General features: G+C 40.3%; 1 protein-coding gene across 2 annotated transcripts; it reads left to right on the top strand.

Moving 5' to 3' along the window:
• Positions 1-26315, top strand: LOC136950542 (formin-like protein 1). Of its 2 annotated transcripts, none has more exons than XM_067244944.1 (26): positions 1-840; positions 9016-9099; positions 10551-10634; positions 11180-11253; positions 11708-11791; positions 11911-12054; positions 13287-13395; positions 13685-13761; positions 14073-14166; positions 17470-17544; positions 17802-17912; positions 18541-18690; positions 18827-18928; positions 19125-19362; positions 19601-19825; positions 19990-20114; positions 20346-20548; positions 20867-21101; positions 21293-21361; positions 21469-21549; positions 22542-22671; positions 22933-23096; positions 23315-23416; positions 23547-23654; positions 23975-24089; positions 25025-26315. In XM_067244944.1, exons 1-26 carry the CDS (start codon positions 682-684, stop codon positions 25123-25125), a joined length of 3243 nt encoding a protein of 1080 aa, XP_067101045.1. In that variant the 5' UTR covers positions 1-681; the 3' UTR covers positions 25126-26315. The 2 variants fall into 2 exon arrangements, with proteins under 2 accessions (XP_067101045.1, XP_067101044.1); XM_067244943.1 differs by having other exon boundaries at positions 19601-19846.

The raw sequence follows: 26315 nt of genomic DNA, 5'->3' as shown, positions 1-26315 counted from the left end.
CTACCTCCTTTTGCCTTCACTCCAATCTGTTACTTTTGATATGGCTGCCAACAAACCTACCAACCTCAACATCACACATGGAGCCCAGTTTGAAGACTCTACAGACTACCTGCAAGCGCTCCTAATTTTAATTATCAGCAACATCTGCCTATTTGGAAAAGAACTGCACTTGGCATGTTAGTGTTTGCTCTTTTGTGCAAGAGAGACACTGAAGCTTTTTATCGTTTTCGGGATTTTTTTAAATTTCTGCATTGTGGTGGCTTCGTTACTTGCTGCGGTTAAAGTGTCAAAATCAAACTTTACTTTCTCTTTTCCTCCCTTTCTGTTTATAGTTCACCTTTCTCTCTCTGTCTGTCTTTCTCCTACTCTCTGTCAGGGATTCCTCTTTTGACCTATGCTAGAAAAAAGGGTAAATGACCAAAAGGAGTACATAACACCTGTCATTCTGCCTTCTATCAGCCTGGGCACATGGAAACACTTAAGGTCAATGCCACAACGAGCCTCGTCGCACAGCTACAACTAATAGATGGATCTGTATCATCTTGCCAACCTATGAACTGGATTTTAATGCAGTCCTGTGCTGTGAAGCTGAGCTGGACCTAGTCTGTGGGAGTCCTTTCTGTGTCTGCGGAGAGGTAGCTGTGGAGTGTCTGGACCGGTAAGCTAGGGTTAGAGACAAACATGGGTAATGCCGCTGGGAGTATGGACATGCAGTTGGGGAAAGAGGGGAAGACAGTGTCGGCCCCCCCAGTGATGGTGGCCCCCCAGAAGCAGCCAGCAAGTCCCAAGCTCCCCATACCAGCTGAGGAGGAGTTAGAGGAGCGCTTCAATGCAGTGTTGGTGAGTGTATACTGTCCACGTCTGTATGCGGGATACATAGACATGTATCCTTTATATCTTCACACCCACACAGATGAAAAAGACACACGATCAGTCAAGCTTACCGACAGTCATTCATACACGTACAGCACACACACACACACACAAACCCATGCACATTCACACCTAAAACACTGACGTACATACAGTACAAGTACTCTCACACAGACGTGACTAGAGCAAGTGAGAAGATTGATGCAATTTTACACACACAACAAACAAAACAATACAAAGAAACAAAGAATGTTAAATATGTTGAAAATGTGCCCATCACCAGGCCAGGCTTATCTTTGAGCAGGGTACATAATGTGACTGAGTGACACAGAAGTACTCTTTTATTCTCTGGATTACTGAGGCATTAGTTTCATTGTATGGTCAGTTGGAAAAGGATAAAAAACACGGTATATACTATGTGATTAAAGGCCCACTGTGGTAAACTACCATCACACCTCATCAACATTAATTGTTTTATTTTTGCAAGTACAGGTCATGGTTCATGGTTTTTACATCAGTCTAACCTAAATCCAATATTGTTATCTTAATTTCTAAATAAATAATCATATAACTCCTGTTTAGCACAAATTGCATATCACTTTAAATCCAATACTCAAACATTGAAAAGAGTGGCAAATGATGCATGATTCTTGATTCATTGCTAAATGTTAGCTCTAAACTCCTAATAACTTATATCTTCACCAAGGCCTATTGTCTCTAATAAGTTCAGCCATCCCCTTCAATCCCTGCTACTAATATGTCCTGCTCTGCTTTGTTGCCTTGTGAAGCATCCGTAGGTCTCTTGAAAGGCACTATATAAATCAATAAGTTATTATTATATTGAATGTATTGAATGTGAATGTTATTGGACATGAATATAGGCCACAACTAAGTTAATTCTCTCTTCCTTGTGTTCTTTCTAATTTTCCCTGCCACTGAATTGCAATTTCACAATCGGTCAAAGACATATTTTGCATACCTTAACTAATTATAACTGGATATACAAGTATACTCCTTGCCTTCTGCCTGCTAATAACATCCCAACTGGCACTGGTCGGTAGTAGGCATGTCATTAGAAGTAGCGACTACAAAACTCATGCTTTGTGTTGACAGAGATAACCAATTGAGCAACATATCTTGTTGACCTTGACTTGTTTCACTACCGTTGAAGTTACTTTCTATATCATTAACTACATTCTGTAATCTCTGAGATATCGCTTGTGTCTCTCATGTGCGCACAGCCAAGATGGTCCCAACATCTGACAAGAGCAGTAATAGCATGCATGTTCTGGTTGTATCACAAATTGTTTTAGTTGAAGAACATTTTTAATTTATGTTTATGTTTTTTTCAATTTGGAATGGTGTACATTTACGTACATTTAACATGGAAATAGGCCAGTCCTTTTAGCCTGGTCCTAACCAGACCCTAGAACATTTCATTTGTACAGTGGGTCTGGGATCGCTCCATTGACAAGCGTTAACTTCCTTGAGGGCGGGTACTCTGTTGAAGTTTAAAACTATTGGATCTGCCCAGAGCCACTCTGATCTGCCATAACCAATCGCTAGCGTTCGCCTTAGCCAACTGCTTCACCACTACTGTAACGGAGCTAGCTGCCGTAGCTGGAAAATGTTTCCCGAACCCCGTGGGGAGTAGGGCCACAACTTCATGGCCACCAACAAAACTTAGCAAAGATTTTTCTTGCTCCGGCTTTAACTTTTGGATATTCGGCAGCGTTGTCACAACGGACCAAATGAATGGCTTTGCTTGCATCTTCCTCCGCTGTCATTACTGAACTACAACTCAAACTAGCACACGTCATCGTCCTCAGCCACTCCCTCTGTACGCTGATTGGCCCTACAAAAAAATATTTGAGAAAACCGACTTATGTGCCGAATTCCCAGACCTAGTACAGATGCAAAATCAAAATTGAGTGGAAGTACGTAGGAGGGCAGAGCCAGGCTACAGTCCTTTAGCCTAGAGACTCAACAATTGGGGGACTGTTCTGCAGATTTTCAATCATCCCTTTTTCCTCACCTGTTTAAAGTTATTTGATTTATAATTTGCATGAATTTGCATAGGTTTACCTTCTGGAGCTAAGGGAAGGAGACTTTACATATTAGAGACATACTCTAAAACACTTTGCATGTAACCTTGTTTTGTTCAGCCTTTACTTTGCAAAAGTATGTTTCACATTGTTTAAGATCTTCTATCAATTTCCACTTTTAGTGAAACACAACAACAGTATTTGAGTGCTATATGGGTATTTTGTAGTCAGCAGACAGTAATAATCTGTGTGGGTTTAGTATAAATCATGTGATACATGGTAACCTCCTTCAAATATAAACCCTGCTTCTTTAAAAGGGATGATTCAGTAGTTGCTCTGATCATAGGGTGATCAAATCAAGACCTAAAAGTATTTGTACAGCCTTAATACACCTCTTTAGCCCTTAACAAAATACATATTGAAGTTGAAAGAAAATGACACACCTGTGCTTGTGTAATCAGTAATCAAATGCCATTCTTTGCAAATGCTGCCTTAAATGTACTTTGCATCCAAAATATTAACCAGCTAAGGTGTAAATTACGTTGGGAATAGCATAGGGTGTAGAGCCTGTTGCATGATTGAAGTGTTCAGTGATATACAGTGAGCATTATGCAGCATAGATGTCTAATGAAATTACGTAATTTAGAGGCAGGAAAAAATGGCTTGAGCTTGACAAGGGGTGCCAGCTAGGACCTGCAAAGGCACCATGGTATCAGCTAAAGCTCTGGGGTACAAGCTAAGACACTGGTGTAACGCTCACAGAATTACAAGAATTTGGTATCTTACTCAGGCAATTAAATCTGAAGTCGGTGAGACTGCATCCACAATGTGGGTGAAAAGTGGCTTGTGCCAACAGCCAATCAGTTGTCCAACAGTTCAAAATGTGGGGTTGTGTGTGGGAAGATGTGAGTAGGCTAACTATGCAGAGATTTAAGACAACCTAAGTTCAGAGGCAGAGATGGAAGTTCACCGATGTAGAGATGGGAAAGGCATTTTCATGCAGTCAAATATTCTGTATACAGTTATTACATGACGTTGACAGTATTGATTGAATGCATATTGCTTCAGACAGAAGGGGAATATGTACAGTACAGGTCTTAAATGAACAACCAGTTTCACAATAATTTTACGTTATTTTGGTAGGACCTGATTTGTCCCAATTCTCAATATTTCGCTACATCACAGTTGCACTGAACATAGAGTTCCTTAACACACACCCTCCCTGCCCCAACCCCTGCACCCACTCCTTGTGCCACCCGCTCTTTATCTACATCTGCTGAGTAAGCATAGCAAATCTAAAATGTGCCAAAAGGCTGACAGTACGACAACTGCATACAGAGCAGGCTAGTTGGTATGCAGGCTACCCTGTACAGATGAAGACATAAAATGCAGCTATAAAACTATCATGGTTCCCATCTGTAACCAACAGAGGCTGAGTCAGCGCTAACAAATTGGAATCCGTACGGGATATTGTGTCAGATGTCAACTATCTGTGTGCATGTGTAAGGAGTGTGTTTGTGTCCAGACCATTAGCATGAAGAAAATGACACAGACAATTGCGGGTATCAAGAGTCATCAAACCTGAAATCAGTTACGCAGAGTGGACCTTTTTTAAACATTTGTTGATTGACTGAATTAGTTTGTATGTTTTATATAAAGACAAATACTGTTCCACAAGGCAGGACAAGTGTTAGGCTTGTATAAAAAGTTTTGTAATGGTAAAATCTCCCAAACGTTTTTGTTACTAGTGGGCTACTAGTAACCCTCCAACCCTCCCCCTAACCACACAAGTTTGAACTGATCCTAAAACAATAAGGATTACCTGACCATTATACGAGCACTAGCATACGAGCGCAAGCATGTCTACTGATATTATCAACTTTGGTGGCTCAAATCAAACTACCATCCAGGAAACAATGACATACTCAATAGCCCTAACCCACAGCCATTTTCTTAAGTTTTTTACACATTTGCTGGTGTGCGGTGTATCTTGATCGTGACAGGAGTCACCTCATATCATTAACTTCTCAGTTAATTTCTCGATAACTTTCTTAATTATTGGGTTTCAAAAGGTAATATAACCAAATATACAAAACGATATCAAACTGTGTGAGATACCCATACAAAACAATAAAAGGGGAAAGTTCTGCTTTACTCAACAGATTATCCCTATTCAAATGGAAAATTAGCATCTCACCCAACTACTTTGCATATGCCTGTTCATCATTTGCATATTTCCAAGGCATCGTGAATTTGTGTACAGTATATAAAGATCATTTGGCCTATGTGCTAATGTCTAAGAGTATTACATTGTTACTTGGTTATTTGAGAGCTCTGTTACCTATGACTGGTTGTGAAATTGGAGACTAATGATGCATGGACTGCGAATAAAGCTTGAGGTGGCTCAACAGTTTGGTGGAAAAGTGTTAGACAACCCTTGTATGTCACAAAAGTCTTCAATTGTTAGGTTGTTAGGACACCAACAGGAGACAAGAACAACAGCAATGACATTGCTGACCAAAATGACTAAATACACTTAGCTACTGCAGGTCATTAGTTTCAAGTTCCAAGACAAAATGAAAGACATTCTGCAAATATTTGCTATGAATTTTAGCTAACTAGCGTGTAGGATAGCTAACTAGTCTTTACGTATTTTTTCTTTACCTCTGTCTTCATTAATTCCCTGTCTTTTCATTCCTTTCATGCCCCATTGTGGTTAGGGATGGTGGAGGGCATGAAGGTTTGTGTCTTGTAACCCTTGTGGGTCTTATTTAAAAACTAGCCTAGCACCATTATTTCAACCACAAACTATTTATTCTTCTGCTGTATATACAAATAATGTATTTAAGCCGAGACCTTCGAGTTGAATATGATATTATGGCAATTACCATCTCCAGGGTCAAAATTGTGAAAGCTTGAAGAAGTTTGTTAATAACTTTAATATGTATTTCATAATGTCCCTCTACTTGTCTTTTTCTTGACCCCCTTGTACCTTCATCTTCCCTTATCCTCATTCGGGGAAATTTAGACTTCACATGGATCCCCTTGTCAGTAACTGCCAAGCTGCCACTGCTTGATGTAGAAAATACCCTGATAAGCCCAAACAAACCTCTTCTAAACATTGCCTCAATGAACACAGATAAACTAATCATTGAGACAACAATGTATGGGATAACTCTGTCTTGCCTGTTTAAAGCAAGAATGAGAAGCAGAAAGTGATTAAGAAGATCCCAAAGACAGGGTCACTCAAACAAAGTGTACACTTACTTTAGGATTTCAAGGCTATGGTCTTGTTTGCGCTCTTGTGTGTGTTTGTGTTTTTGCTTGCAAGCATGCATATGCATGTATTCTGGTGAGCATGTTGGCGTGTGTGGTTTTAATCAATAGGATCTAATTAGGAATGAATGCTCTATTCCTGTTAGGAATGCCTAAGAGTAAAGCTTATAGAACTCTTAAAAAGACAGGTGTTTGGTAATGCGAGAAGCCCAATCATTGTAATGCAAAAAGATTGCCTCACTGTGGTTTCCTTCTCTCTCAAAAGCAATACATGGATATTTGCCTGTTGTGTATGTGACATCATCCTTGTCATTGTCATCATTGCCTGGATGATCCTCAGGGCTGCTGTACATTATGATGTACTTGGATTCCATTCTATTATTCTATTACGTAACCTATCCTGGCAAAACTAGGTTTAGCTTCTGTATGGTCTCCTCAGTCAACCCAGCCTACTGTAATTCCAGTTTATTGATCCCCATCATTCATTAAGCCTGATTTAACAGAATATTGGAAGTTCAGATTGATTTAGGTTTTGGTACAGTATCAGTAGTGCCCCCGTTTTTATGTGACACAAACAATAACACAAATTAAAAAAGGAATACGGTGATAAAGGTTACAGTTGAAATTGTCATATTCTAAAGTAGAAAACGTAAAAGTATTAGAACAAAAGAACAAATTGTTTTTCCCTGTAGAATGACAGTTGGCAGTCATCATGGGACACTAACGTTTTATGACATCACTGCAGGTAGGTTGGTAGTTTTGTGTTGTCATAACTACCACAGACATGGTATTCATTTTTGAAATGCAATAAAAACATGTGTTTATCCCTGCAGTGACACAACAAAGGCAATAAACTAACTCAGACATTTGAGGATGTGAATTGTGAGTTCACAGCAGTGTACCAACTAAGTTATGGCAAAACAATTGTCTATCTTCAAAATGAACTTAAAACACATGATAAGTAATATCAGCCTTCTCCAAGGATTGTTCCACCATAACATGAAATAAAACATTAAACAAATCTTCAGTTAACTCTGTGAAAGTCGTGGACATGAAATAAACATTGTGTCTTCAAACCCCCAAGAATCCTTCCTGGAACTTGTGCAACTATTTCCATCTTGAAGGTTCCATGTATCTGAAGAAAAACAAGAAGCAGTGCTAAGCATCGGAGAATGCTTTTTAAAGGAAAATATAGAGTTGACTCAGCAACTCTCAGTGACCTTGTGAAGTAAAAACACCATGTGTCTGTGGGGAACTTTGTACAAAGTGACAATAACTCAACAGCAGGAGGGCTGCTGGGCTGAGGGGGGGCAGAGAGTGGGTAAGGCACTTTGGAGATATTGCACAGTGTTGTCCTTGAGTGGTAGTCTCCTGTTGCCTAGCCCAGTTTCACAGGGTGACAGGACCATATACTCAAGGTCTATAATTAGTGCAGCTGGTGTGTGTGTATGCATGTGTGGGAATGTGTGTTGAGGGAGGCATTTAAGTTTGGACAGAATGGGTATCTGATGCCGGAGGCCTGATTGTTATAATATAGGGCACTGTGGGTGTATTAATGAGCATGGAGCCTTGGGAACGATGTCTGTGTGTGGGTGTGTGAGGGTTTGTGTGAGTTTAGTTGGCTGTGTCACCACTTTTACATTCAGGATGTGTTTATTTGTGTTTCTGTTTGTCTGTCTGACTTACAGTATGGTCCATTTAGGTGGCATTGCCACTGCAGGGCATTTGAAATGGACCATACTGTAAGTCAGACTACATGCTAGGCTCAGCTAACTAGCATACAGTTTATGCTAGTTAGCTGAGCCTTACATGTGGTGGCCTCAGGTGTGACAATTCTGCAATTGTACAATTGAGATCAAGTTTGCTGTTTACATATAGTTTGGGTTTAAAATTCTGAAGGACAAACCTACAGTACAGTACTTAACAGCTACAAACAATAGCTTCTTTGTGCAAATGAAAGGAGTTTTACCTGGCATGACCACTTGCAGGCTAAGGGCCTATATTGTTGTTGTTATGTTGAGGCTGTGAAACAGCATTCCACACCATATCACTTTACATTGTGTCAATAGCCATTTGCTGCAAACATTTTGCAGCAAAAACACTTACAGGAAGGTTAAAGTCGGAATACATAATTGGAACCAGGCACAGTATAACTGGTTTTCTGAATCCCTTTAAAAGTTTTGGAAAGTTTTGGAAACAATAAACAATAAATACATTTGATTGCATACTCTCATTGGTCTCACTTGTTGCTTTGGCAACAAACAGTGTCCCATGTTGTAGCAACAGACCTATAGTAACATTACCAGGCCTTTGTCAACAGGAATTGCTTATGGTAGTTGACAAGCTGAGTCATATGCTGATTGGAGTCAGCAGTGTCCTCCATGAGTGACATGCATTGAAATCATTGGCAGTCTACTGCATTATTGAGAGGCTAGTCATTGCGTCTTGCTATGAGGGGGCCATTGAAGGAAAGTATGTGCTTGTTAGTAACTCGAAAATGTTTCTGGTCAAGTGATATGCAGACTTGAACCAAAGTTCATGGTAACGAAAGTCAAAAAATATTTGTGAACATTATTTTCAACATCTTTTACACTAAATGTTGTGTCTAATCCGTCTATTCAGTCACTGATGTGATTCCCTTTTAAGTCATTCAATTATTGGAATGTTTCTCGTGTCCTGTGCAAAGATGATATTTTCTAATTCAGATTCCTTTTCACCAAATGCATGGTTAACATGATATTGTCCTGAGATACCAAACATCTCCTTCTTGCCCCCCTCCCCCTGTCTCTTTATTCCTTCCTTCTCTTCCTTTTCTCTCTAGAATACGATGAATCTGCCTCCCGACAAAGTGAAGCTGCTTTGTCAATATGACAATGACAAGAAGTGGGAGCTGGTTTGTGATCAGGTGGGTCTGCAAGTCGCTCAAAAATACCTGAACACCCACAACTGCAGTACTAGATGCAGAGGGAATACCAGATCATTTGAGAGGAGAGAAGTGACAGAGAAGTGACAGAGAAGTGACAGAGAAGTGACAGAGAAGTGACAGAGAAGGGACAGTGGGGAACACAGACTGGCCAGCCCCTGAAATGTGCTATCTGGTAACACTCCAAGGTAAACGTAACTAACACAGGTGATATGATACAATATGTTTGAGGGATTTAAGATTTCCCAATCAATAAATGATTCTATTTCATTAGTTGAATCATAGATTACTAAATTATTTGTATATAGAATGGGTAATTGCACATGTACAAGGTGCAACAGCAATTCTGCAAAGATTCTGGTAGAATTGCACCATGGTACAGTACAACGTATTAGAATAGATTCGGCGGACAAAATGGAGGGCATGTATATGTGCACGTCCCACTTCCCAAAGCATTATCAACATTATTAGGGGTGTCAAAGCGTTTCCTTAACCCCATACATTAATATTCATTGACATCCCCCACTTTTTTAAAAGATATTAAGAGATAGGCTATAGTTGAAATAACCTGTTACTTTAGTTACACTTAAAGCAATTTCTGCCAACATTAGACCCCTCTACGTTCAGTTTCCATGTTTGGAATATTTTCAATTGTCAATATAGTCAAAGATTCTGTGAAACAAGAGATTTTCCATATGTATATCAGTACTTCAGACCACTACTGTGTGGGTCAAGTTCATGTTTCAGAGTGAATTCTTATTTTGTTGGTAGGTAGAATACTGTCCTACTGATACAGTACACTAACACAATGACTGACAAGCTGCACCTTGCTGAGAACCTCATCAATATTACATGTTGCTGTGGCAACAGTGACAAGGGCCAACACAACTTCCTGTGGCTCGGTGGGGACAGACTCAGAGGACACCTGTCACAGACTGTCCCAGGATCCCCACTGTGTCCCAGAGCTGGAGGTTCACCTTTGGCATGCTTTAATGTGGCACACACGACACTGTGTTAAACCTGTAATCCATTTGTGTGGATTTTCTAGGTGTTGCCACTGAAATGTTACCAAATCTTACACACTAGGATCAATATGTTAAGACTTATTTGGGATTCAAAGAGTAGGATTATCAATGGAAAACAAGATGAGAAGGTATTCAGGTTGAAGGTTTAAAGGGCAAAAGCACATATTGATTGAATGACTTAAATGTGAGCCAAATACTGTAAGGTCCAATGCATGCAGCATCATTACCCTATGCATATAAAGCTTAATATAATGTAATTAATATAATATAATATAATGCTGTGTAATCAGTCCCCCCCCCACTCATCTACAGTACATTCATGCACTCAAGCATACAGTAATTAGTGTATGTGCATGTGTTTAAATGTGTGTGTCTGTGCGGGTCGGCATGTGGGTTTCTTTCCTACAGGAACGGTTCCAAGTGAAAAATCCTCCGTCTGCCTACCTGCTGAAGCTCAAAAGTTATCTTGACCAGGGAGGTGTCAGTCGAAAGGTACAATACACCGACAATACATATTATCGAATTGCTAAACATTTGAGCAACTAACTTGTATTTTATTACACAGATTACAATCCATGCACTTTGATTGCATCCACCACTTCCCCAAGCTTCCTGCTTACTGGCATTTTGAGTCTGTTTCACACAATGTATCTCTAAACAAACCACCTACTGTAGAAACACAGTAAATACACAACGCCCACAAGTGCATTCCTACAGTAACGCTTCCCTTCATTGCACAGGCCTTTCCCAATGCTCGCTGAAAATAGGCGTGCCCAAATCAATTCATAGTTAAGAGCGAAATGTATGTGTTTCTACAGTAAATAAGGTTTGTGAGGCAGAATAGGGTTTCTTGGGGGCTGTACACTGAAATATAATAATCAGTCACTGACATGTAATAATCTTCATTATCTGTCAATAGAAGTTATAATAGAAATTGCTCCCTTCTATGTATAAAAAGAAAATCTACATTTCACACTTTCCACCTAACTAAACATTTCACCGGCTTTTACTGACAATGACCTTGCATGTTCACTTAGTTCAAACGGCGTGTCCAGGAGTCCACCCAGGTTCTGAGAGAGCTGGAGATATCCCTGAGGACCAACCATATCGGGTTAGACCAACTCCCCATCATTACCTTGGTTGTGCTGCATGAAAGACACTATCAGTTTTCTGCATGAATCAGCAGTCCTGTAGATATGATAGAAACTGATTGCACTTCAATGCACACATGGAAACACCTACACCTAACAAGAAAATGGCGGAAACACTTGAAGGTTGTAGTTTTAGTGTTACATGACATGCATCTTCAGTGAAGCAAAACTGTAATCTTTCAGTTTTTGGAAAAGTTGTGAGTTGTAATGTGTTCTTAGTCTTGTTGTTTTTGTATTATGTTAATGTGGTTTATCTATACACATTTTTAAACAAACAGGTTAGATCAATGACGGGAATGAAAGCCTTTGCCTAAATTGTGCATGCTATTCAAATGCTGTTTTAGACTTGCCACAGCTAGCTGCTGATGTACCTTGTAACTTTTTTGTTGGGTAATTGTTCTCTTCTTCTGCCAGCTGGGCTCAGGAGTTCCTCAATGAGGAGAACTGTGGTTTGGATGTTCTTGTAGACTATCTGTCTTTCGCCCAGTGTGCTGTCATGTGAGTGCCAGGTCTTCACAGTATTCACAGTTCAGCACTATTCATCTTTCCTTCCGTTCTATAAACAAGGTGCCTTACAAATCATGTGACAGTATATTGAACTGCACTGTACCGCCTAGGTACGACATGGAGAGCCTGGACAATGGGACATCGCCTTCAGACAAAGGCAAACCGCTGGATAAGTCTGTGGAGGATCTGAGCAGAAGTGCCAGTAACTCACCCACCCACGGCGCCTCCAAGACTGGTCGACCTTTTACCACCAGGTGAGTGTCACTGGAGGATGGAACAGTGGTGAAAGGTATGGTAGTGGAGAGAGACTCCTCTGTTGTCTGTGTTCTGTAGTCTTTCTCTCTCAAGTCAAAGTCACAAAGGGCTTCACAACTGTCCACTGAAAACCCCTACAACCATCCTCTATCTTACTATGTTGCTGCTGTACTGGTATACACACACATTCTCACACGCACACACACACACAGCTGTGTCCCCTGTTGATTCCCCATGGGAGTTGATGTGGATGTAGATTGATCCCCTGTATGTGGGTATGCGTGTGATTGACGTCACCATTTTACCGGATCAACGCACAGGAGACAGACTGATAAAAACACCACTTGGCATAAAGATATGGGTCTGATTTTTTGAACCATTCATGAGCGGTCAAGCTAATTGGATCTTTGGTAGATTATCTACCTAATGTACAGTAAGTATGTAACATACAGTTGAAGATAGCTCCACGCTGTGGTAGTTTTATACCAACAACACAGAGACAAAAAACAAGTAAAACTGGAAAGGAATACTATACTATGCGGCATCATTAAAGAGGGAAGCTGAAATGTATTTCCTACAAACTGTGAACACATAAGCCGGTCCACACACCTGAAGACACCTCTAATCTACTCAATCCGGATGAGCCACATTCTTGTGTTGAGGGTTCTTAGAAGCATGTCTAATTATCAGCAATGTGATCTACATGCGTATGTGTTTGAAAGTAAGGTGTAAACTTGAATGGGAAAAATGTCTGACTCAAACCAGCTGACATTCCAACTAGTCATCAGACACCTGAGTGAAGTCCTTTTTGGGACTGGTGTCATTGATGCTTTTCAGCAGGCGGTTTGCAACCATAACTCAACTTCAGCCTTAAAAGTGGATTTGTATCTTTTCTGTCACCTTTCTTTAGCCCATCTTTGTTTCTCAGATATCAATTTATTGTGTCCATTTATTGTTTAATAAAACATGTATAATCTAATGTTACAATTTTCTATAATCAGAATAATGTATATGTATTGGTTTCTCACAGATCTACTGAACAAAACATTGCTAGACATGTTGTAAAATACCATATATTTTAATTCCCCAGTAATTGATCAGTTCATATCATTGCAATATGTTTAAGGGGCTTTCACAAACAAGTGTTATAACAACTACAATATTCAATTACACCATGGTGCTATGCACTGGTGTTGACAAGGTAATAACAGCAACATCTCTCACCTGGCAGATTCAACTCTCTCCACAACAGGAAAGCATTGAGGAATTCACGCATCGTCAGTCAAAAGGATGATGTTCACCTCTGCATCATGTGTTTACGTGCCATCATGAACTACCAGGTATGGGTCTTCTTTTATAGCTAAACTTTATCAGCCAGCAGTTTGAATTTGAACTATGAACTATGAAATCTGGCACATATGTTACACAATTATCTTAAGACTAGATACACTAGGAAATAGAGGGATCGTAGTGGATCATGATTTCTGACAGACTGCAACGCTATATTTTTGCATTACTGAATTAAGCATCTTAGAGAACTGGCTTATTGTCAGTCATTGGGGATAGGCTGTTGGAGTTGATGCACATTTTAAAGCTAATTTAATCATAAACTGTGTCTGTGTTTTTTAGTCTGGCTTTAACCTGGTGATGACCCATCCGTGCTGTGTGAACGAGATCACACTCAGTCTCAACAACAGGAATCCCAGGTGAGGATGAGGAGGATGAGGATGAAACAGTTTGGGGATGGAAGGGTAATGGGTGAGGCCTGTGTCTGCACAGTCAGGGGGAGTCAACTATACATGTTACTGTAATGAAGACATGGCCTTGGATGAGATGAACTGGTGATATGAAATGAGAGGTATGGATAATGTATGTTTGGATATGAGAGTGAAAACAACCGAATTTAAATACAGTAATACTGGTGAAAATGATGTGTCTCGTGAATGGTTGTGATGGATACTGATGTACACTATTCAACGTGTTATTGGACTGAAAATGATCTATTTTGTCCCTACAGAACCAAGGCCTTAGTATTAGAGCTGCTGGCTGCTGTTTGTCTGGTGAGAGGTGGCCATGACATCATCCTTTCTGCCTTTGACAACTTCAAAGAGGTCAGAGAGGTCCCTGCGAGGACTTTTAACTGATCAAACCCCCTTAATCTTTTTGTCAGATATAATTCATATCTCCCATGTCACATGATGCATGAATACTGAATAGTGAACTGCTTTTTTACTTTCCTCCTTAAACTAAGTCATAATAGCCATTCACAATTAACTTAAATTTTCAAAATGCAAAATAAATACATTAAAGTGTTGGTATTATAGAACCTAAACCTATGGACACTTTAGAATTCAAACGGAAATAACGGTATTAATAATATTTTTCATAAATATCACAATTTTAGTATAATCTCCCTCCCCGAATTGTGTTCCAATTGAATTGCTTGACAGACAGAATATCTCTCCACACACATCCTGTCTGAATTTGGTTGAGATGCATAGGGGTTCTTTAGACTGCCATAACCTATCTTATCACATTTTGGGGGAAGGTATTGGGGGGGGGTACTCCCTGAGTCACTAACCCACTGGCAGCTGGCGAGGTCAGTTGTTCCGGGAACAGACAGAATATCATGGGGGGGCACACATTTTCAGAATACTTGTAGGGGCTGTGTGACAGATGAACCTTTCTGTGGTCCTCTTCCACACAACAGTATCTGTGAGGCAGCAACTGCTGCCAGCAGATATAGAGACTGGAGCTTTCAAATAGCCAGACAAAATGGTATTGACTTAGGTATTATTAGTGATGGTTCAAGGTCAGAAAAACTAGGCTATGGCTTAGCAGGGCTGGTTGAACAGCTCTACACCTGGTGGACCAGTTTGACTGCCAGCCCTGATCTTATGGCAGTTCTTGTATCCAGGGGTGGACTGGAACCAAGATCTAGCCCAAGAATGTTGGGTAAAACTGCTTGTGTTTGTGGAATATAGTGGAATCTAGCTATGTATTTTTTCCATTCATGTTTCCGTACAAATAGTTTTGGGAAAGGGTAATTACACAAGCAGAATACGTATCTTGCCACATTTGCTTCCAGGCAGTCACTTTTGCTGACGATTGTCACACATTTTTATTTCATTAGCCAATTTAAAACTCAAAGCACACTGGCAAGTACAGTATCTGGCCCCCAGCAACATGACTCTGTTTAGTAATTGTTGTCACTGCTAAGCTACAACAGGAAGGTTTTGTATGTTTGTTTTGTTCCAAAATATTTTTTATATTCCAAATTGGTGGCCCCTTTATATTAACTAGAGGTTTTGGATATTAGACTGAATCAGAGTACTGAATACATATTTATGTATTTAAATAAGTGATGGTACCCAATCAAATACTGTATGTACTTTATGGTTAAACATACTGTTTTAAATACACATTGGAATATCACCACATTTTGGACGAAGCACGATATTTTATAGCAAATACCAAAGCTCATAGAACTGTATCAATGTCCATTGTTGTTAGTCTTCACTGGTCTGTCATTTGACACCCACCAATAGGGATCCATTAAACAATGCACATAATGTTTAGAAATATTTAGAGTTTTTGGGGATTACAGATTTCACCTCTTTCTTTCAAAATACTATCAACTGGATAAAAGTCATAAATAATTGCAAAGAAAAGATGCATAAATTAATTCTACTATCCCAAGGTTTTAGCCACTCACATTCAGGGCACATATGGTACACTCTTTCTAAAAACTTGTGATAGCCTGCCATTGCTGTGTTCTGAAGCCCTTAAATGGTGACAAACACAGAATACAAATTATTCTGTCGATAAAATGTACTGACTTCTTGACAAAGTATAGTCAGCATAGTACACAACACTTATAGAAAAATTCAACCGTTTGTTCAGATGACCTTTTAGGCCTGATGGTAATCATGTGCACAAGAAACCCCAAATGTAGCAGAACTATTTTTTGACACTTTTTTTCTTTTGCCAATTTCTTACATATTTATATCAATTCTGAAAGCTGGATGCATGATACATTTTTGAGTTGGCCATGGTGTCCAGAACCAGCCAGACGGTAGAACCAACAAGCCAGGCAATGCCAATCCTACACCAGTCACAAGGTATCTTTTACTGAGCTGGCATCATGAGGGCCAAAGTGAGTGGCATTTGTTTTGGGTAAAGCCCAGGGAAGGTGCGTTTGTGTGGGCGGAACACAGTGGGAAGAGATAGAAGGATAAGAGCTCATGGTGGAGGAGTGGAGGAGAAGAGTAGTGTAGAGGCGCGTGGGCACTGTGCCAGGACTGCCTCAGATGTCCCACAGAGGTAGAACGTGTGCATTGTTTGGGTACGGAAGGCCGGCAGGATGGAGCCCTACATAATTTAGTGGACATGAGTGGGCAGGAGGAGGGGAGGGGTGTTTACTCCTTAGAATGCATCCCATATATTTGCAGATGACAGCAAATGCATACGGCATGAACTACGTCAAGTAAAGATGTCAAGGAAAGCAGACACAATTGATTTATTTAGGATAAATAGTCCTGAACACATATTTCCAAGACACGGGATGTATTACCTTCTATCTAGTACAAAATACCTTCTATCTCTTTGTACAACATAGTGAAGTCGTAAAAATGTATTTCAGTACATTGAAGAACTGAGAAGGTTTAATTAAGTCATGAATCTTTTCATTTGAGCTCACGCCGTTCACCAATAGTTGGTCCATGAACTATATTCTGATACTCTGGATCCAATCCAGCAATATAATGTCCTTAGTCACAGTCCAGCCAATTCATCTTGTTACCTGCCAATAGGCCAGGCTGTAATGAGATTACATATATGCTGAGGTGCAACCTACAGTACACTTGCATGCACATTGCAGCACATCAGCAGTGGGTTATTTTTTTACTAATATTCCTTCTATAGACTTAATCAAATAATAATAATATGAATAATACATGTGTACTTTATGCCAGAGAGCATAATCTACATTTTGAAAGCCACACAGGATGATACAATGTGTGTACGTCTGTGTCTCTGTGTGTGTGTGAGAGAAAGAGAGAGACAGAGAGAACGAGAGAGTAGAAAATGATAAGAAAAGAGTGGGAATGATAAAAAAATAAAGACTTAGGAATTGGGGTAACATAAGCTTCATACTTTAAGTACACACTGCCACCATGTGTATACTTCTGGTGCTGCTTTTCATTAATATTATTGCATAGTAAAAAGTATTTTTACATTTTCACATCATGCAGTACATGATAGAAAAGACTCAAATTGAATATGGAATAGAATACTTTGTTTGCAAGTATATTTTAAGACTGGAAGAGGCCAAAAGTAACTTACACTTCTTCACACCCTTTAGATCTTCAAACTCTAAAAATCCAAATGACCAGTTTTTGTTTGCATAACTGTAGGTGTGTGGAGAGAAGAGTCGCTTCGAGAAACTCATGGAATATTTTTGCAATGAGGACAGCAACATTGACTTCATGGTAAGTTCAATTTCTCAGTCATTCCATTTGATTATACAAGGCACTAGGGAGATTTTGTTGAAGTGCTTGTTCTTCCCAGTGGGTGTCCTTGTGTTCAGTGGAGCCTCAACAACAAAGCATAGGGAAAATCTGTGTGGGAAACTTGGGATCCTCAAACAGCAGTATACTAGAAATATAAGCAATATATGGAACGCAGCATGGCTGATGAATGAAGATCCGTCACAGTACAGAAGTAACAAGTTATCTTTTACCCCCAGGTGGCATGCATGCAGTTCATCAACATCGTTGTCCATTCAGTGGAGAACATGAACTTCAGAGTGCACCTACAATATGAGTTCACTTGCCATGGCTTGGATGACTATCTGGAGGTGAGTGACGTGTTGTTACTTGTGCCGAGTGTAGTTTCAAGTCCTGGGGTGACATGTATAAAGACATGTAGGCATTCAATAGCCACCGAAACATGCAAAGGGTGTTTCTACTGGTATATAAAAAACAACAAAGTGCGAGAATCTGTGCTTTGCAAGAGTTTGGACACCATACGCAATGTTGTGAGTCAATGAGATATGTGGCTGAAAGGCAAAGAAAGTGCAGGCATGAATAATGATAATTTACTTGGTCTGCAATGGTTATTATTGTCAGTGAGGCCGATATTGCCCAGAGTGGCAGACAAACAGACATCACAAGTAAATGTAAAGACAAACAAAAATGCCATTTATGCATGCAGTGTTTCGAAATCTAAAAAAAACTACACTACATTTGGCCCCAGATCCTTAATTGTCTGACCATACTGTGCTGTATGAAAGTACTGGGACGGGAGATACATAACATGTAGGCCTACTGTTTTATCATCTATGCGATATGCTATTTGCTTCTTATACCCACCAAACAGATACAATTAACAGATAGTATTAATATTATCATTATACAGTAAAAATACTTCCATAAATCCATGTACACATTTCTAATTTCTTTATGTGTTTAATTCTCCCTGTTTAGAGTTTAAAGTTCACGGAGAGTGACAGACTGCTGGTGCAGATACAGGCCTATCTGGACAATGTGTTTGATGTTGGGGCACTGCTGGAGGATGCAGAAACCAAGAATGCCCTTCTGGAACACATGGAGGAGCTGCAAGAGCACAATGTACAGGTAAGTAGTGAATACAACCCTCTACCCTTTACAGTACTGCACACACACACACACACTCTACACTACACTTGTAGTACATTACACTGGAACAACTTATTGACCAAAATCAATCTTCTTTGGTGCGTGTGTACCACAGATAAGCAATAGACTGCAAGAAAGTGAGAGGGAAGCCATGGAGAAAGTGTCTGAGCTGGAAAAACAGCTAATCCAGACCACCAAAGAAGTGGAACTCCTTAAGGTATAATGAACAAACAGAGTCTTCATCCTTAGTTTATAACTGGCTTGTCTATTTATAAACTATTGTCTCAACTAATCTAGTTACTCATCTGGGTATCTCTTAGGGCAGAAATATATATATTCGCGAGACATCTATAATTCAAGAATTTAATTCTGTGCAATCGAAAATTAAATACAAAACTTCCAACCCTTAAAAGGAGAGTCTACGAGAATCCTGCTCACAGGTGACCATTCTACAACAGCGGGAGCGAGAAAGAGAAATTGAGCGAGAGAGGGAGAGAGAGAGGGATTGCGATCGTTCAGCCCAGGCGTTGTCAGAGCTGGAGGCTAAGGTTCAGGGGCTGGTGGACCAAGGAATTATCCGAATGGAGCGCACCTCTTCAGGGCACCTGGAGCTACTCGTGGTCCCAGTCCTAGCACTCGGCTCACAGACAGGTTAGATACAAGCCACATCCATTATTTTTATTAACTTTATGATATTATATTCAATTATTCACAGTAATATTGATGATAATCCAAAGATTGAAAAATTTAATAGCATACAACTAGGAAAATCTGCTCCAGAGATGGGCTCACACCAACTCTACAGCATGGTTTCCGCTCTTAAATGATGAAAAGTTGACGACTAGAATAGAGTATGGCACATGATATGCCAGTTTTGCTTCCTCACCAGGTATCGAAGAAACCACGGTCGATGACGCCTTGGCCCCTCCCACCTCCACAGTCCCTCCACCTGCGCCGCCCTTACCAGCCGTCACGGGACAGGCTCCAACTCCTCCTCCAGCACCTCCCCTTCCAAGTTTGACGGCTCCACCTACCCCTCCACCGCTGATCCCAGGATCTGCTCCTCCGGCCCCCCCTCCTCCCCCAGGGGGTGGGGCACCCTTGCAGCTCGGAGGTGTGTCTGACGGACACTCAGGTGAGTTCACTCACCGAAAGTAGCTACAGCATAGTGGAACATTGTGTGCAGTACACAAACCTTTAAAGGTGCCAATTGTCCATTTAGGTCAGAACTCATATAGACTGAATGAATGTTGTTGCATTTCTCCCTTGATCCTGTAGGTGTCAGGCATAAGAAGCCCATTCAGACCAAGTACCGTTTGCCTCTGCTCAACTGGCAGGCCCTCAAACCCAACCAGGTGGTGGGAACAATCTTTAACGAGCTGGATGATGAGAAAGTGTTAGTGGTGAGACCAGCAGCTGGGCATTGCTGTAACTTCTACTTCATCTCATGTCTCTCCAATATTTAGCATTTGCATCTTTGCATTTGGAAAAGAAAGTCTGCTTTAGTGTACGTCAATGTCAGTTGAACCCATATTTCTCATTCTTTTGGATTGTGGTATACTATACGTTTATCTCAAAGCTGTAACAATTTGCTTTGAACCAAAAAATAACAGCAGGTGTGTCTATTTATTTAGGAGATAAACATGGATGCTTTTGAGGAGCAGTTTAAGACCAAGGCCCAGACTGCCCCAGCAGACGTGGGGACCCTGAAAATGAAGGCGGCCCAAAAGACCTCCAGCAAAGTGTCCCTACTGGAGGCCAACCGGGCCAAAAACCTGGCCATCACTTTACGCAAGGGAGGTCTGGCTGCCCCTGACATTTGCATCGCCATAGAGACGTACGCAATCGTTCTTCTCCATGCTATGCATTTCAGTAACCTTCATGCTGTATGACTAAATTGTGTATTTTAGGTGCACTGCAAATGTTGCTATGTTTTGTAGTGTTACCTTATACAGAACGTTAGAGTAGTAATGGTGCACTTAGAATGCAAGGGAGGTGGTCTGTTTTTCAGAATTTGCATGTCACTACACTTAGTTGTAACTGTGCAAAACGGAAAAGTCTATAGTAGTTCAGCAACTCTTCACTATCATAACTAGAGTATATATATATAGTTTAGTATCTACCTATAGTATCTGTTCACGTCATACATCCACAGCTATAACCAGGAAGCCCTCAGCCTGGACTTCCTTGAGCTGCTGGAGCGTTTCATCCCCTCGGAGTACGACCTCAAGCTCATCCAGAACTACGAGCGGGACGGCAGGTCCCTGGACGAGCTGTCTGAGGAGGACCGGTTCATGGTGCGCTTTGGAAAGATCCCACGTCTGGCCCAGCGCATCAGCACTCTCACCTTCATGGGGAACTTCCCTGAGAGCATCCAGCTTCTACAGCCTGTGAGTGTCCGTTGAGAAGGTTAATGGTGTGGGACGTATTAAACGGTACTGCCGGGATGGATTGACTCGCATTCAAACGTGCATCAAGTTTATGTTGTTGTTGACTAGAATGCTTTGAATGATTTGAGTTTCCCTTTCAAGTGCTTTTGTTCAGCTTTCTCATAAACGTAGTTATTGCCATCTCTCTGCAGCAACTAAATTCTATTATTGCTGCTTCAATGTCATTGAAGTCATCAAACAAGTTGAAGAAGATTCTCGAGGTAGGAGACTCCTTGCTTTCCAGAATGTATTGACTCTAGTCCAGACCTGTAGACAGTAAAACTACAGTATTTGTGATTATGATTCTAATGCCTTGTCTTCCTCCTAGATCATATTAGCGTTCGGGAACTACATGAACAGCAGTAAAAGAGGGGCAGCCTATGGTTTTCGGCTACAGAGTTTGGACTTGGTAAAGGGGCATCTAAAACATTTAAATTTGTTCATACATACCATATTAGTGCTTTTAAAATGTGGTTATGATTTGTAATGATCAGTACAAATATGAAACACAAAATGCATCGGAAATGTGACTTATTGTAATATCAGGGACACATTTACATTTAGCAGACGCTCTTATCCAGAGCGACTTACAGTAAGTACAGGGACATTACCCCGAGGCAAGTAGGGTGAAGTGTCTTGCCCAAGGACACAACGTCATTTGACGCAGCCGGGAATCGAACCTGAATTTACTGGAGCAAAATCTGTCAAGAAGGAAGAGTAATAAACTGACTTCCCTGGACAAATGTTACTGATAATGCTGTGTAAACACTGCAAAAACATTGCATATTATGAAACTTTAAATGCTTTCGTGTATTTTAAAGATAACAGTATTTGCTCCAAATTGACCAATTTAAAACGTAAAATTCTGCCCCCAAAATTAGCTATCTTCCATTACAACTGCTAAAACGATGTCACCAGCGCTCAGCAATTTGTTATCTCTACTCCAGTAATTACTTGAATTTCACATCACCTTAGCGGGAGAATGAGACACAATGAATTGTGACATGTTCATTCTCCGTTAGTCACTGACCAGACTGGACTGCAAGACCCAGGAGGGATGCCTCTCTACACCAATCAATTCCAGACAAAACCATAGACATGCTGAAGTACCCTAATCGTTAATTAAGTTAATTAATCTATTACATTCTAAATTTGTATAGATGGGTAATTAGTTAAACTATACTTCGTGTGAGAACCCACAAGGCTTTTCATCATAAGAGATAGAATAACTCAGCCTGACATTATCTAGAAAATGATAGTCTACAACATATATTGTAAAAAAACATTGGGAGAAAGTGCCATAGCCTGTCTGTACACTATCAGTATGCATGTAAGAAATTATGTACTGTAAATAAACCATGTAATTTATTTTGTTTCCCTTTACCTTATTCTTCCCAATAGCTTTTGGACACTAAGTCTACAGACCGCAAACAAACACTACTGCACTTTATTGTCAGTGTCATTCACAAGAAATACCCGGAGCTGAGGTCCTTCCACACTGAGCTGCACTTCATGGATAAGGCTGCTCTAGGTATGTACTGTACTGACGGTGAACTTGTATCTTTAGAGCAGAAAAGGAGTGGGAATTGTGTCTGGGTTTTGCACTTGTTTACTTCACATTAGTGACCCACTCTTTATGCGATGTTGACAAACTTGTGTGCCATTTCACATAGTATAGGGCCTGGAAGGTGTCTCAAAGCTAAACGCTGGATTATTTGGTCTTAAGTATTATGTTCATTATATTGTATTAATGTCAGAAGAAATAAATTGATTTCTGTTATATCGCCAACAGTGTCCTTGGACAACATTCTGCAAGATGTCCGAGCCTTAAATAAGGGCATGGAAGTGACCCGAGCAGAGTTTACCATAGAAGGAGACAACCCTGTGCTTCAAGAGTTCCTCAACCGCAACAACGACTTGCTGGACTCTATAGTAACAGATGGCAAGACCGCCCAGGTCAATCCTCCTTTTGCTTATTTTAAAATCACAAACATCTTTTCACAGAGACATTTAGTTGAAGAGGATAAACAAGTTTGCGAAAACAGCAACAACGAAAAGATTGATAGATTGGTTGACAATAACGTACAATATAACAAATGTTCATTGTGCAAGAATGTATTTGTATTTTTTAGGTAGTTAGATAATGAGTGAACAAGTGACCATTTTCCATCCAGGATGTGTATGACTCAGCAGTGGAGTACTTTGGAGAGAATCCCAAAACCACTCCACCCTCCATGTTCTTCCCTGCGTTTGTGCGGTTCATCAAAGCTTATAAGGTTAGACACCCCAAACAGTGTCATTGTTTTAATTGACTAGTCTATAGATTTGGTCATTAATAATAATCATCATTTGGTGGGCCGGTTGATTGATTGTCAGTTCATGTGATAACAATCAATCAATTTACAGCAAGCTGAGCAGGACAATGAGCAGAGGAACAAGAGGGATGTTCTGAACAATGATGGAAATGGCAGAGTGTCATCCGCTCCTCCTGGCCCTGATCCAATGGCCCCCAAGGTGTGTAGAACCAAATGCTTCACCTTCAAGAGCAGAAGGATTTCTGTTCAAACGTTTGTTCTGTAACGTTTGTGATTTTCTACAAAAAAATGTCTAGATGTATTTCTTAAATATATTTTCTTTTTGCAAAACTATTAAAATTTGAAAGATTGAATGTTAAGATTCAAATGCACCCAAAGTTTTTCTGACCTGAAACAAAAAAACGCAATTTGGAATCGATCCATGTATTTTCTGTGCTCAATTGATTCAAAAGATTTTCAGACATCATTTGAATCTAGATCATGTTCTGATGATCATGCCTTGTGGCCTTTGACTGGTAGGTTCCTATGAGGCCCAAGTTGCCTCAAATGGACCTGATAGCAGAGCTGAAGAAGAGGCAGGTGACCCCACTTGTCCGCGAGGGCAAGGATGGTGCCATTGAGGACATTATCACAGGTGGGCATGGTGGCAAAAGGGGTCAATGGTTAGACTAGGAGAAAGCTAATCATTATTGGGACAAATACAGTGCTGTCAACTATTTTTACTGAATGTCTTTCCTCATATACTGTAGTTTTCTTGTAATGTAACTTTATGGCAGTATGAATGATGATACAATATTATAATCATACCATATGGAGTGGAAGGGCAGATAACTAATACACATTATTCTGAATTTGTTGATGTCTGTAATAACCCCTCACTTTATGCAAAGTCTGTGAATCATCTCTTCTTATTCCTAACATCTTTCAAATTATAATCCTTCCTCCCTCTCTATTTCATGTTGTCATCCTCAAACATTCCTTCGCATTTTCTTTTTACATCCTTTTTTCACACTTTGCCTTGTCATTCCCTCCCCTCTGAAATGATGCCCTCTCTTCTGTATGTCACTTGTGACTACTGCATGTCCTTCTCCTCTCATATCTTCATGTTTTTTCCTCCCACGGCTCTCACTCCTCTCTTTCTTTTTCTCCCTCTCTCTTTCTTCTTCTCTCTGGGGTTCTCAGCTTTAAAGGCTGTGCCCTTCACGGCCCGCTCTGGCAAGCGCTCCTCGCGCCTCTTCTGCGACTCTGGCTTCAGTGACGACAGTCCTTCATAGTTCCTTTGACAATGTGTAGGTCCCTCTGTCCGTTTCTCTGGTCTTCTGTGGCAAGTCTTCTGTTTCTGTCAGTCTGGGCGTATTATTTGCCTCTGCGGCACTTGAATGAGGATGGATAGCTAAGTGGATAGCTAAGTGGGTACAGTACTAGGACGCACAACACTTGCATACCGATAGACTGCAGCCTGCCAAATAATAAGGTATAGACTCTTATTTAATGGGAGAGTGTTGATATGAGCCTAGAAGATGTTTCAGAACACCTTTGTTGTGTTGTTGTGCCTCGTCCTCCCCACAGACCTGAGAAACCAGCCCTACAGACGGACGGACGGGGGTCGGCGCAGTGCTAAGTGGAAGCCAGGACAACAGCTCCACGTGTCCTCCGACATCTCCCTCTGAAACGCCCTGCAACAGCTCTGTAGCACTCAAACTCACTCATACAGTCTGCAGTCATGAACGCGCATGCACATACTGTATGTGCACACACTCGCACACAGAACACATGCACACACACACTAAGCATCACCTCTCAATAACTCTTAAGCCATTGTGGAAATAGAGCTGCATGTATTACAAGTGCAAAGCTAAACAAACTTAACCCCATGTTAACATAGTGGGATAGTTGATCCTTCATACCTGGGCCCATCACTGCTGACTGCAGATACTGAAGAGGAGAACTGCACAGTTTACATACACTGCGAGGAGTTTCTAAGCCAGATGTTTACAACTAGAACCACATGAAGCACTAAGCCTCTATCAGTCTATAAGCTTTTGCCATTTCAAATTTGGCACAGTACACTTAAGTACTTGGGCTTGGACAAATTGACTATTTACAAAATCACCATGTGATTGAAATGGAGAGATGAAACGATGTGCTATGAGCTTTTAGGCACTCACATACAGTACATTAGGTGAAACTCACATACAGTACATTAGGTGATACTCACATACAGTACATTAGGTTATTGTGCATTTGGAACTGTGCACAATCTGACAAACTGCTGTAGCAGAGACTACATTTCTAGTTCACAATTAATATCTTACTTTATTTCACACTCAGATAGTTGAAATATTTAAACAAACAACATTTTCTAAGAAGTTTAAATCCTTTCGTAACCATGTACAATCATATTTAATTATAAATACATTAAAAAAATACTTAGATAAAATAATAATTAATTCTATATAATGTAAAATGGGCGCTAGAACCGTTTTGTGCTTCACAATGTAGACCAATTGTCTGACAACACATCAGTGATCTATAAATATGTTGTTTAAGATTTTTTAAGGCACCATAAAGCCCACAATAACAATCTGTATGTCGCGTATTTTTCATCTACCGGACCTGTGTCAAATACAATTAGCAAAAACTTTCAAATACTTTAGGTGCTACTTACCTAGTTCATTACCTGAATGAAGTGAATGCAACTCTTCCAGAAATCATAAATGAGTATGTGATATGATTTACAGTGTATTTGCATCTCTGTCTTAGGGACAATAGGATACTGATTGCATATAGAATAAGATTTGTAATATATTTAAATTATTTTTAATATGCAGGTGAATAAAAACGTTTTCTCTATTTAACT

This window comes from Osmerus mordax, chromosome 10, assembly GCF_038355195.1.
Source record: "Osmerus mordax isolate fOsmMor3 chromosome 10, fOsmMor3.pri, whole genome shotgun sequence".
NCBI classification, from domain to species: domain Eukaryota; kingdom Metazoa; phylum Chordata; class Actinopteri; order Osmeriformes; family Osmeridae; genus Osmerus; species Osmerus mordax.
Note: the sequence above shows the minus strand (reverse complement) of the source record. Positions and strands in the feature narration are given on the sequence as shown.